The 14,697-nt window shown below is 34.6% G+C and overlaps 1 protein-coding gene across 1 annotated transcript; it reads right to left on the reverse strand.

Annotated features, from left to right (window-relative positions):
* Positions 1-1,425: 1,425 nt before the first annotated feature.
* Positions 1,426-2,141, reverse strand: LOC107865150 (acetyl-coenzyme A carboxylase carboxyl transferase subunit beta-like). Its single transcript, XM_016711486.2, has 2 exons — positions 1,992-2,141; positions 1,426-1,710 (listed from the first exon to the last, which is right to left on the reverse strand). The coding sequence occupies exons 1-2, from the start codon at positions 2,139-2,141 to the stop codon at positions 1,426-1,428; spliced, it is 435 nt and encodes a 144-aa protein (XP_016566972.2).
* Between the last annotated feature and the right edge of the window lie 12,556 nt (positions 2,142-14,697).

Raw genomic sequence — 14,697 nt, forward strand, 5'->3', positions numbered from 1 at the left:
CTCCTGTTATGCATACCCAAAAGAAAGAACAGTTTTAAGCATAGAGTATACCTGATTGTCAAGTTGCACACTTCCTTAATAATGGAGCTTAGTTCGTATAAAGTGTGAGCTTGAGGTGAGAGAATGTGGATTAGAGAAGAAAGTTGGTTACTTTGCTTTCAATCCAATCTTTCAAGGGAAAGGTTTACTTGCTTGATTTTCTCCTAGTTTAGAAAGAAAAGGTTTTGTTGCTTAGTTGGGATCAAGTTAGAGAAAGAAGAAACATATTAGATATTCTAACTAAGGAAGGAAATAGATAAACATGGAAACAAAATAAACTAATGAGAAGACAAAGAGTTTAAGCCTGGGCCAGGTCAGATCCAACTTAACAGTTGGGCCCGTAATACCTGACGACATAGAGAAATGCCGTCAAAGTTATGGTAAATCATTAGTCAATATCGTCAGAGTTAGGAAAACACTTCTTCATATTATACCTCTCTGACGTTATTTTCTGGTAAGCCGTCATAGGTCTGACGTCTTACCTTAAAGGTCGTCAGGGTCCTTTTTAGCAGATAATCTTGATTTCACCTTCTAGGTATTAAAAACCAGACTATATGAATAAAAACTAACCTAAAAATGAATGAAAATAAAACATTGGGTTGCCTCCCAATAGAGCCTGATTTAGTGTCACAGCACGACTTGGTCATCTTGACTACTTAGACTTTGTCAAGATGTCGTATCACTATTTCATTACCACCTCCGTGGAATATGTCCACAACCAAAAAGATGTTCATCTCCTCTAACTACTTTGTAGGAGGTTGCATTTTAAATCTGGCCTCCTTTTTTCCATATTTGAACTTGAGCTCATTGAGCTCCATATCAACCAATACTCTCCCAGTGGCTAATAATGGTCTACCCAAAGTGATGGGTACCTCAAAATCAACATCACAATCCAATATTACAAAGTCTGTAGGTACAACAAAGTTGTCCACTTTTACAAGCACATCATGCAATACACCCACTAGTAGCTTTACCAATCTATCTGCCATCACAAGACGTATCATTGTGGGGATGGGATCCCCCAATCCAAGCTTCTTTTAGATATCAAAAGGCATCAGATTAATACTTTCTCCTAAGTCATAAAAAGCTTTTGTAAACTTTATGGAACCCACTGCGCATGGTATAGTAAATGCTCCAGGATCAGGCTTTTTCTGAATTAAGGATTGTGAAGAGACTGCACTACAGTGATGGATGTTGTCCACCAGCTCACTACTTACCTTCCGCTTCTTTGTTAGTAAGTCCTTCATAAATTTAGCATAGCTTGACATTTTCCTAAGTGCCTCTATCAGTGGCACCATTACTGACAGTTGCCATGAACTTGCTAAATTTTTACTTATCTTATTTCTTCTTCAACCTCTAAGGAAATGGAGGTGGTGGTCCTGGTATTTATTTCCATGCCACTTCCTCTTTCTTGTCGTCTTCTTTCTCTAACATGTCAACAAAGCCATCCATCTTCTCAGACTCCACTAGATTTCTTCCTTCTAATTCATCAACACTTACCACCTTTTCCACAACTTTGCCCATAGAAGGGCTAGATAATAGCTTACCACTCTGAGTGGTAATCGCCAAACAAGATCCATCAGTCCGCGGGTTCTGAACTGTATCACTAGGTAAAGTGCCTGCTTTTCTCTGGTTCAGAGTAGCCGACAGTTGACTCATCTGTTGCTCCAACTACTTAATAAAAGTAGAGTGTGAGCTAACTAACTGAGTGAGGGTAGAAAACTCACTTTTCATATTAGTCACCCACGAGTTAGTAGCTTCAACTCCCTATAACAACTTTTCCATCATGTCCTCCATGGACATCATTCCAGAACTAGTAGATACAACATCCCGACTTCCAGGAGGAACATACAATCCACTCCTGTCATTATTGTTTCTTCAATGTTCCTACTCCTTATCTTTATAATCAGTCTTATCATAGAAAGTTCGACCTTGGTTTCCTTGTCTATTGCCTCAGAAACCCCCTGATTACTCATATAGTTGGCCTCAGCATCAACAAATACAGATACGGTACCCTGAGCATCCACAGCCTTAATTATTTTAGTCTTGCCAGATAGCAAGTGCTTAGCCAGGAAGTCCATCTGCATCTTCAAGTGGGCCATATCCTGATCTCACTCCTTATCCCTTCTACACTGTTCTATAATAATACCACCAGTAATAGTAGGGCTAGCCACTACCAAATCCTTAGTTTGCCAAGCTCGACTTTTCTTGGTCATTCTATTTAGCATATCAGAAGCATTCAAAAAAGAGAGGTTAATGAATGAACCACCTGCAGCGTTGTCGACTATTGGCTTTGTCACAGAGTTGAAAGCTCTATACAAAGTCTCCATCAAATGCAAGTCTATTATATTGTGGTTTGTAAATTGTGCAAGTTTCTTCTTAAACCTTTTCCAAGTCTCATGCAGTGCTTCAGTCGGAAGCTGTCTAAAGTTGCTAATATCGTACCTCAACTATACCCTTATGGAGAGTGGAAAGAACGGTTCTAGGAACGCATCTTTCAACTGTCTCCAGTTGGTTATAGAATTAGGCTCTAACTCATTCAACCACATTCTTGCCTCTCCAAACAAAGACAATGGAAATAACCTCAATTTGATTGTATTCTGAATCATTCCCAGATTGTCAAAGAATTTACAGATGGTGAAGAATTTCACCAAATGCATGTTAGGATCATCACCAGGCAAGCCTCCAAATAACCTCTTCAGATTTAGGAGTTGGATCATAGTACTTGTTATGCTGAACTTTGCACTCGGTGCCAATGGTGGCGGGGTGATAGCACCTGTTGCACCAGCTCCGTCCATTTCTTCATCATCATCATCAACCTCATAGTGCATAGGCTGTTGACCATATCTACCTTGAGCTGGGCTATTTCTATTGACGTTTTACTGCACTGGTGCAGCAACTTGCTCCGCTCTCCTTGGGTTTTGACGATTCAGCAATTCCTCATCACCCAAGTTCTCATCATCATGGTTTTGCTGATGTTCTTGTTGACCCAAATTTTGCACATTCACCTGAGCCCTGGCTAAAGTAGCTAGTCTTTCTGCTTCCTGTTGTTCAGCCATTCTTCTAATTAGTTAAGGTTCCGGGTTAATTGGTAACAGTGGTGCTCCGGAACTTCTTATTTTTCGCATAAACAACACAGTACCTACAATAAACAAAAAATAAACGTAAATAAAGGAAACCTAAGTATCAGCAAATTTTCATGCACAAAATTTTCAGTCTACAACCGTACTCCCCAGCAACGATGCCATTTTTGATAATGGTTAAATTACACTCTTGAATGGGTGTAAGTGATCGTTGTCAATATAAAAACCAACTAGGTTGGGGTCAAATCCCACAGGGAATAGGGTGTGAACGTCAATTTATTTACAAAATACTTTACTGGTAGTTTATTGTTTCCGAAAGATGGGGGATTAAAGTTCACAATAAATCAATCATAACTTTTAGAATTATAGTGTTGTTATCAATATAAATGGGAAACCAAAGTTATGATCACCAAAGTTTTCGGGTATTGACAGATACTAGGTAATGCTAGAGACCCTCGAAATGAGTAGAACAACAGAATATTCCTGACTATGATACTATCTGACTTATCTCTCGACCTCACCAGACAATTTATTATCTAATTCTATCGAACTTAGATAATTTATCTATATCCAAACGGATGTTATCTTAGGTAGATTAATCCAATTATAGCATTAATCATTAAACAGAAGGTTGGTAGCTTTTGAGTTCCGATTGATAATCCCCGTCCTCTAGTCTATTTCTCCGTTAGAAGCAAATAAAATCTAAGGATTTCTGTTAAAACCACAGAATTTCAAAATGTTGTACAACTCCTTGAATCCGTTAAACTCCTATCATATCAAACCCTAATCCTTGGATCCCATAACCCCGGCTAAATGAATTAGCCACTCATGATTTGATAAAAAAATCACAAGTTGAATTCATGATGATAATAATCAACTTACGTATGGATGGAAAACAACAAGCAATTTATTCAATTAAATCCCAAGTTAGAAACCCAAGAATAGTTGATAAGAAAGAAAACTAAGAATAATTGGCGAAAGAGAACAATGTACGTGTTTCTCTCTCTAAAGTTCTTGTTTTGAATAATGAAAACTTAATAATTTAAAAACCCTCAAAATTGCTATTTATACTAAAGCCTAATTAAGGTAATAAAATAACAAAATCACAATTGCGTTCGGATTTAGGTGACTGCATATTGGTGTTGATCGTCAGGCTTCTGACGGCATCTCAGATAGGTCGTCAGAAGTCGTGCCTTCTTAACCTGTTCTGCCTCACTCTGATAATGTCCTCTGACGGCTTACCAGAGGAGTGATGGCGTGTAGAAAATGTCGTCAAACCTTCAGCTTATTTTGCCATGTTCTATCACACTTGACGGCATATTCTGACGGTTTACCACACTTATGATGACATATTGAGAATGTCATCACCTTCATCCAGCAACTCTTCTTCACTGTTCTTCCTGACACCTTTTTCTGGTAGCTTACCATATCTCTGATGGCTTGCAAGAAATACCATCAGACTCATATCAGCTCACTTGTATCAGATTTTACTTATTTTATTCATCTTTCCTATATTTTCCTCCCATCTTTGCTACAACTGTAATATCACAAGAAAACGATGAAAAATAACCAAAAGTTGCTTAAGACTTCACAATTATTTAGAGGTAAAAGCCTAAAATATGTTAGCATCTGCTCACACATCAACCACTACTGCTAATATTTGATTTGTTTGTTGGGGATGATGAGGCGCAGACTATTGGGGAAGGCTGAGAGTATGTTGAGCAAAGTGATAACTCAGATGAGTTTAGACGGAACCTGAATAGGGACATGATGTCATCAAAATTATACCTCCTATAAATTATAACATGTTAGATTGTTAAATATAGAATCCAACTATGTTGGGGTCAAACCCACAAGGAATAGAATGAAAATCTATCACTAGCTTATTGATGTAGCTGGAAAGTGCAAAAAGTAAATGCGTGGTTTTGTAAGAATCAGTAGTAATATTAAATATGCTTGGAAAGTGGGGTTGTAATCAGTATGAGATGATCACTAGGATTATGTTCCCCCTGACTTCTTAACTCCACAACTTATCATGCTTGTCAAACTATTCATTGTCTAACATATAGAACTAACAAGTTTTTAATCACCTAACCGTATATCAACCTTGTTTTGGGTGAATTTCGCTCATCTTCTCTCGATCTTATAGTGTCGCATTACTAACCCTTGTCCTAGGTCCCAGATTAACTATCTCCTCTCGGCCTTAAGCTAATTAGATGAAGGTTAGTGGCTTTAAATTACTGTTGTGATCTCCTTTTTCCAATCTCAACCTATCCCTCAAGTTAGTATTGAATACAGGTGAGTTCCTAACATTTTCTACTTTTAAGAAAACAATCAAAGTGAAGAAATCCACAATACATGTATGAACACCAATTTAGAATAACTTTGTACTTCCTCTATTCTGTTAATCCATCAGGGTTCCCACAACCTTAGTTATGGGGTTTAGATGTTCATGGTTGCAGGAGAACACATAGAATTCATAATTTAACATCTATGAATAATCTCACAAATAATTAAGAACAAAAATCAAAATCTCTACTTTATATCAAACCCTAAAAACCAAGAACAAGAACTCCAAATTTAAAAGTGTATATTAGAACTCAAAATAATGTAATAAGTTTGTAAAGTGTGCAAGAGTATATCAACTTTGTAACCTAATAATCAAACATCCAACGGGTGTTTACAGTTACATAAAAAAAATCTATCCAAAATATAGTAGGAAAATAAGGTTGGCACATACCTACGACCCAATTTATGGGTCGTAGATAGGTTCGTAGGAATTGGAAGAGTCTTTAGGTCTTCATAACCCTACCTACGAGGGGTACCTATGGGGTTGTAGGTACCACCTACACCTCGTAGGTAGCCTTCATAAAAATCATAGACAAGAATCAACTTTAAGGACTTTAGGGGGCCTACCTATGGACCTAATCTATGGGATTTTATATACAACCTATAGACCATAAGTAGGACTTGTAGGTAGCCTTTGTACTATTCTTTATCACTGTTTTCTCCTTCTTTGCTCTAAACCCTATTTTTCTACAAAACCAACATAAAAACATATCATTTCTAACAAAAGGACCTAAGTACTTGAATAATTTCTATGTTTTAAGCATCAAAAGTGCAATGAAATCATAGCACATTAAGCCACCATAGAGTCTATTCTTTAGCGATATATTGATGAGCAGAGTCATGCCCAACTTGAATTGGGTGCCTCTTCTAGTTAAGAATCACCACAACCTCTTAGTGATACGCTCGATGTACCATATGATGCCTCAGCTGTAGGCGTGCCCATATTTGAATCCTAGAGCATCCCAAGTATGTCCCTACACCCATAAATTCTTTATTTTCTAGTATGTACTAGGTATAGTGCATCGTCTTTAAGTTGGGGTGGGGATGTACCAATCCCCCAAAGTTATTATTGTCGTGTGTCATTTTCCCAAGGTGTGCTATCATAGTAGAGTCGACATATTTAGGTATTTTGTTGTGTCGTGATATGTGTTATGTGTTGATTTGTTTAATTAGAAGAAAAATAAGGAACTTAAGTGCAGTACAAATATTTTATGTTCTTTTATGTGTTTTAAAAATATTACACCCCTGCTATATGTGTGACCAATGTTGAATCTTGTTATGGACTTAGTATTAAGAACAAAATAATCATAGCTAAGCATTTCAAGAACAAAATAGGTAGTAGTTGATAATATAACACTTTACCATGTATATGTGAGGTATTTACCTAGTTCACTTGGTGTATACAATCCAGAACTTTCCCGGTTAGTCTTGCCTAGATTGTAGAATGGACGTGATATGATCATAGGACGTGTTTGAATAAGTCCACTCTTAGGCTAAAAGACCGACCAGTATCCCTTGATCCCTAATTTGAGCCTAAATTGATCTATTTTCTTGTTTTAACCTTTAACCTTTCATTTAATTATAATGAACCTATTTTGACCCTAGTCCTTCCTTGTACACTGTGTACCTCAACTTAGGCAAATTGTCTAAGTTGAGGGTGACTATCATAGTGGTGCATAATAGATGATGGGTAGGAAGATAGGTTTTGAATAAAAGAAAAGAAAGTAGGGTTGGGTATGGTAGAAAAGTGTAAAAAAAAGTGAAAAAAGCAAAAAAAATAATAATAAATGCAAAAAATAAGGAAAACCACACCCAATCCAAATAGTCATAAAGGAGAAAAAGTGAATATATAAGAAGCATGGTTAAGTATTGGAGTCAGTAATGTAAGTGTAATGTCATGGATGGCGAGTCACTATTTCCTATATGTACCATACCTACCCCAAGCCTGCATTACAAGAAAAGAAAAGAAAGTAGGGTTGGGTATGGTAGAAAAGTGTGAAAAAGGAAAAAAAGAGAAAGTGAAAAAAGAGAAAAAAATAATAATAAATGCAAAAAATGAAGGAAACCACACCCAATCCAAATAGTCATAAAGGAGAAAAAGGGAAAATAAAAGAAGCTCGGTAAAGTATTGAAGTCAATAATGTAAGTGTAATGTCATGGAGGGCAAGTCAGTATTTTCTATATGTACCATACCTACCCCAAGCCTACATTACAATCCTAGGAAAGTCCTATCGTGATCCCAATCCAACTGTCCGAAAAACTAAGTTATAGAAAATAAGGGCAATCCTATGTTATTTTATACATATTGTTTGAAATTCTTTGAGTGCATGAGTATTCTATGTAGTCCCTCTATTGACATGCATTATGATACTATGAGAGTTATGACTTTCTTGTTGTGAGGGTAAATGGGTTGTATTGTTAACTACTTATTTATTCGGGTAGAGTCATTTGCATATATGCTTTGTTGTTTGTTGCTAATCTAATGCCATTACTTGATTCCTTTTATGTCATGTTGTAGTGCTACATAGATCCACACAGTGGTTTTGAAAGTTGTGAATAAGAGGGGGTAAGAAATTTGAGCTAAAATGAGTTGACTTCCATAGGTACCTTAGGTTTCCTTTAGTTAAACATTATATTTGTTAAGTTTTGTGTTAGTTTCCTAAGGACATGCAAATATTCTAAGTTGAGTGTGTTGATGCTCCATGGTTTCATGGAACTTTCAATGCTTAAAACACAAAAATTATGCAAGTATTTATGTATTTTTATTAGATATGATGTGCTTTTGTATTGATTTTGCAGGAAACCTGGGTTCGGAGAAAAAATGAGAAAAGTGATATAGAGTAGCTAAAAAGGCTATCCATTAGTCATTCTACGACTCATGGATAGTGCCTATGCCTTGTAGGTTTCCATGTAGGCTGAAGTTCTGAAGATGGATATTTTTCTCGATTTCCACGAGCTAACTTACTACCCGAAGGTTGCCTCGTGGGTTGGTGTAAACTCAAGTTTCCTACACTGTTTAGGATAGGTCTTCTTTTGAATCTATAAATACCCTTTGGATATTGTATTAAATTCACTTTATACACTTTTGACATTATTTTGAGTTCTGAGATACATTATTGATCTTGGAATTATTGTTCTTGGTTCTTAGGGTTTATGATCAATTTGAGATTTTGTTTTTTCATTCTTATTCTTCTTTTGTTCATTTTTATGCTTTCATCTATGAAATTTATGTTTGTTCTTACAATCATGTATAGTTAAACCCTATAACTATGGTTGTAGGAACTCTGATAGATTAACAAAGCAGGTGAAGTGAAAAGTCATTCTAAATTGATGTTATTGTATGTATTGATATTTTCTTCACTTTGATTACTTTATTAAGGGTTGCAAATATAAGGAATGCAATTATATTCTATACTTTCATAAAAGAGAGGTAGAGACTAGGAAAAGAAGATCATAATAGTAATTTGAATCTATCAACCTTCATCTAATTAACTTGAGGCCAACAGGAGATAGTTAATCTTATATCATAAAACAAAGGTTAGTAATGTGACACTCTAAGACCGAGAGGAGATGAGTGAAATTCACTCAAACCAAGGTCGAGAGATGGTTAGGTAATACATAACATGTTAGATTTTGCATGCAAGATCTATTGAGTTATGAAGTTAGGGGGAACACATACCTAGTGATCGTCTCATATTGATAACGACCCTAATTACAAATCATTGTTAATGTTACTATTATTTTCACAAAAACCCATTTTACTTTCTACAATTTCTAATTATATCAACAAGCTCGTGATAAAGTTCTAACCTAATTCTTTGGGGATCGAACCCAACATTGTTGGGTTCTATATTTGACAAGAAACTACTTTATACTTTCTTAGAGGTGTAATTTAGGACACATCATCTACCTGAAAATTATGGGAGGAAGCTATCTTGTTTGTATTCTATATTCTTAATAGAGTCCATCATAACAAATTTGGCAAGACTTCATATGAGTTGTACAAAGGTTTTTCCCCCAACTTCAATTTTTTAAAAGTGTGGGGGTGTTTTTCTAAGGTTGTCCTACCTGATTTCAAATAGGTAAATGTAGGCTCTAAGACTTTTGACATTGTCTTCATTGGTTGTTCTCAAAATGGTGTTGCATATAGATTTATGTCATCAAATGATAATTGTATTTCTGAATATAGATATGCAAAAAAATTTAAGCATGTTTTACTTTGAAAATGACATTCCTAGTAATGTGCAAAATAATACTTCTACACTATGTTTGTTAACTCTCATGTTATGCCTTCTTCTGATGTTATTTTTGATGAGCATGAAAGTGAACTTAAAAAAGAGTAAAAGATGTAGAATCGATACTAGTTTTTATCATGATTTTATAACCACCTTGTTGATTGAAAATTTTGTTATAGATATTTTAAATGATGAATTAGTATCTGTCTACTTAATAGAAGAAAACCTAAAAACTTATGATAAAGAAATGGGATCAATAGATATAATCTTTTGGAAAGAGGCCATTAAAAGTGAATTAGACTCTATAGTTTCTAATCACACTAGAAATTTATATAATTTGACTAAAGGTTGTAAGTTCATAAGTATAAAGTGGATATTTAAAAACAAATTGAGGCATGATGGTACAATTGATAAGTATAAGGCTAGACTTTTCATCGAAGGTTTTACCAAAAAGAAAGGTGTTTATTACTTTTATATTTACTCTCTTGTGACTACAATAGCGACCATTAGGACTCTTATTACTCTATCTATTATTAATAATTTAGTGGTACACCAAATGGATGTCAAACTGACATTTTTAAATAATGATTTAGAGAAAGAGATTTATATCACTCAACTTGAGGGTTTTGTGGTCCCAGAATGAGAGAATAAAGAATGCAAATTCTAAATGTCCTTAAATGGACCAAAGTAGGAACCTAAGCGGTGGTTTGAGAAGTTTAATTTCACATTAGTTTGTAATGGCTTTGTTTTTAATTCATCTGATATCTCTGTTTATTCTAAAATTGTAATGACATGACTTATGAATACTTTCCTTTTATGTGCTTTAACCATTTTTCCCTTCTTCATAGTTGCTACATGTTGATTTTGGGGTGTGGGAATGATTATCACAATTCCCGATGCAATAGGGAGTGATTTTGATGAGTTTGTTGATTTTAGAGGCTTAAAAGGTCATATAGTTGACTTTGGTCAATATTTGTTATTCTAAGTGTTGAATGGAAACTTGGACAGTTCCAACAGGTCTGGAATGCCATATTTGGATTAGCAGCTTGGTTGGTTCAGATTTAGGACCTTTACCTTTTATTTTGACCCTTCATTTGGAAAATAGTGAAAAGAGGTCTCAAGGGTTAATTTGGCTAAAACAATCTTTATTCAAAAATTCAATGTCCCCATTGAGTATGGAATATCAAAAATAGGTTATTTCCATTCATAGATTCTGAATGAATTTTGAGGGGCCAATCGATAACTTTACAACTTACAAAAGTTATTGGTGTAATTGAAGCTAGTATAGCCCTTCTTTTATTATTGTTCCTCCCAGATACATCGCTTACATACCCGGCTCAACATTCTTGGAAAAAAATTGAATCGAGTGTTCGGTGGAGAATTGGCCATTCAATCTTGCGAACTAATCAAGATAGAAATTAAAAATAGAGATTTGAATTAGTAGCCAAAAAAATTGCTTTAGCTCTAGCCTCTTAAGAGGCGAAACATCTCTTTACCAGTAAAACTTGCTCAGTCCCCTATCGCTAAAGTGGGCACTTTAGTGCTTTCATAGGTGCCATTTTATCGAGGCTAGCCACATAGTCCAGATAGCTTTACCAGTCACCAGTCGGTTAAGCGATGACCGCTTAAGCAGTAAGCTTTAGGTTTGTATATATAACTCATTTTCATATTTTATTCCTCTATTTTTGGATCTTTGAGCTACAAATTTGGGCAATTCTTGAAGATTTCTTCACCATTTGATCTTGTGTAAGCTCAAAACCCCCATTTCCACTATTTTACATCAATTAGATCATCAAAATACCTCTTAATTATGATTTTAATATGAGATTTTAAGGATTTTACCAGTAAATCTCAAGAAGGATTTTCTTCAATTTGGACCTTGTTTTAAACCCTTTTTCATATGGGTTTGCTCCCATAGACTTATAACCTTGGAGAACATATTTATAAAAGATAATTCTAGTTTTACCCCTTTCATTTTCAATCTTATTTTTTGGATACGTTATAGACTTTGCTCGAATATGAGTAATATGGGTATCATAGGCTTTCTTTTATTGTGTAGATATTATATTTGGATGTTGTCATTAATTTTGTCGCCTTTTTGTAAGGGAAAGGCTCTGTGTTAAAATACTTTAGGCTGGGATTTCATCATTTTGAGGTAAGTTATGGCTTAACTTCTTTCAGATTGAGCTAGATAATTGATATAAAAGTAAAGAATATTATGGATTAGGAAAAATAACTATAAAGTTTATATTTTGAGGATATTAATATTGTTGTATGCTTGTGTAGGGGCTTATATTCTATTGTTTTGTTGACTTATGTTTTCTAATTTTTAATTGTGTGCATGTGTGGAGCTTTATTTGACATCATTGGCCATATATGTGCATCAAAATGCCTTTATTTGAGATATAATGCCCAAGCAAGGGCGTATTTTGCTAATATATGCCTTATTTGAGCATTGGTTGCCTTTATTATGACAAAAATACCCGAGTTAAGGGTTGATAAGATATTAATGATGCCTTACATATATCTTTATTTATATGGTGACTATTTTGAGTTGATAATCATGAATTATGTATATATTAAGTTGATTTTTGGGCTCATTTAGGAATACTATATTTGAAAGAAAATGAGACATTTTATAAAACCCTCTCTGTGAACACGAGTCGGAGATATGAATTGAGATATTGAGATATGAGTTATAGTATATGGGTTTCGAACCTCCCATATGTCCTATTAGGGAGTTACAAGCTCGGTGGGTGTTTATAGAAAGTCATACGATGACCTTCACCATTTATCCTATCCATATTGAACTACGCTAAATTTGCACATGTATCTTTTGTGATCTCTTTAGTTTCCTTGACTTATGTTTAGTTTCAGCATATTCTTCGTGCATGTCTATGTTGTTTTCATTTTTGTTTATCTATTAGAATTATTAGTGAAGATTGTTTGAGCTACCATTTTAGACTTTTTTGCTTGCAGTTGACATACTCAAAGTGTTATTTTACTTATATTATTTTTTACTTTACTCAGTCAGTCTATGATACCTACTAAGTACAAGTGTATCATACTCACCCCCACTATTCCCTTTTATTGCAGATCCTAGTTTGAGTACTTCACATGACAGTTGAGGTTTCAAGCTGAGTTGATCTAATTTGAGGTATTGGATCGTTCTAGTGCTCAGGACAAATTCTAGATTTCATTCTATTTTACTTATGTCTTTATATGGTTTATAGACAGATTTTGCATTTGTGTATTTCATATTTATTTCGATGCTCTTACACAATAACACCAGATTTGGGGAGTTTATAAAACTTCTTTCAGATTTTTATTTTAATTATTTCTTGCATTGGTCTGACTTTGTTCTAGAAGTCTCGCCTTAGTCTGTGTTATTTTTGAGTTTTTGTTCTTTATCAATTTGGGTGATTGTCTTACTTATCTAGGTTAACTCGCAATACGTTTTATCATGACCCATTTCTAGGTCATGACAAAAATGATAGGGTCAGATTGTGTGATTATATGTTAGTATATAGATGATATGTTAATCTTTGGCCCTAATATGAATGTTGTAAATTAAATTAAGAAATTTTTGTCTTCTAAATTTTAAAATAAAGACCTTAGAGAAGATGGTGTGGTTTTAGGGATTAAAATTAAAAGAATTCTTAATGGTTTCTCTTGTGTCAGTCTCATAATATTGAAAAGACGTTGAAAAGGTTTGATAGTTTGATGAGTTTTAGTGAGAAATCCTTATGATCCTAGCATACACTTGAAAAAGAATAAAATTCTAGTGGTTTTCGAATTGAATATGCTAAAATAATTGGGAGTGTAATGTTTCTAATAAGCTATACGGGTTTATGCTGTTAGTAGATTGAGTAGATATACTTATAATCCCAAGATTGAACATGGTGTTTGCATTTTGATAAAAAAAAAATTGTTTTAGAAGTCTTTTTTGTGATGCAAACTAGGTAATTTACAATGATGAATTTAGCTCCATTAGTGGCTATATGTTTACTATAGGTGTAGGTTCTATTTCATGAAAGTATTCAAAAGTGATTTCTGTAGCATACTCTACTTGTTTAGATTTGTATATCTCATGAACAATACATTTAAACATATGTTTTTAACAAATTAACAATGAGGTAAGAGTAACATGAATGAAATACCACATTTCATGAAAGGAATTTAACCCTTGAGCCCTTGGATGACCTATTTATTGAAAACTCTAAGTATGGCTTCTTGAGAGAATTTGAGAGAGTTTTGGAAGTGTTTGAGTATGTTAAGGATGAAATATAACCCCTTAAGTGATTTATGGACATGGGGTTTTAATTGGTCAAGGAGGGAATTATCCAAAGTTCCCTCAAAATAAAAGCTGAAATTTAGTCGTCAATGACTACAGGTCACTATACAACTCATATAAACTCATTACGACTCGTCACCCTGAGTTGTATCCAAGACAGTTCCCAGGAAACCCCCACACTGGTGACCCTATGACTTAACGGGTATGATTTATCTTGTTTTGATGATGAGCATATGACTATAAGGGACTAGGTCCCTAGATGTTTAAGGCAATAGTACAGCAGGCATGCGTCTGCACAGCTTTTTCCTCTTGTGTAACAAATTGTGTAGGTGAGGCATATACTATTTAGGAAACCTGGTCCAATGCCATTTCAACCCTAATCATTACTAAACTATATAATAAAAAGGATGCTTCCCTATCAAGCATTTTTTGTAAATCCAAAAATTAAAGAGTTAAAGAAAGGCAAAAACTCAATTTCAACATTACTCAAGTTCTTAGTCTTCATGTGCTAATATTGAAAACGTTCTTAAGTCTATTTGTGTTTGTAATTGAATTACTCATTCTATAAGAGTAATGTTTTCTTGCTTTGAGAGTGCTTAGGTGGAGTTGCCTAAGTTTTCCACTATTTAAAGCCAATCAGTGTTGAGAGAGTCTTGACTGAGTTGACAGGCTAGGCTTGTAGTAGAGTTATTACAAG

The sequence above is a fragment of the Capsicum annuum genome, chromosome 3, assembly GCF_002878395.1.
Source record: "Capsicum annuum cultivar UCD-10X-F1 chromosome 3, UCD10Xv1.1, whole genome shotgun sequence".
NCBI lineage: Eukaryota > Viridiplantae > Streptophyta > Magnoliopsida > Solanales > Solanaceae > Capsicum > Capsicum annuum.

Excerpts from the sequence above, each read along its gene's own strand:
- LOC107865150 (XM_016711486.2), bottom strand. The coding sequence starts at position 2,141 with ATGGCCCACTTGAAGATGCAGATGGACTTCCTGGCTAAGCACTTGCTA. Across the intron at positions 1,711-1,991 it reads GTAATCAGGGGGTTTCTGAG|TTGGAGCAACAGATGAGTCA; the intron begins GCAATAGACAAG and ends TTTATTAAGTAG.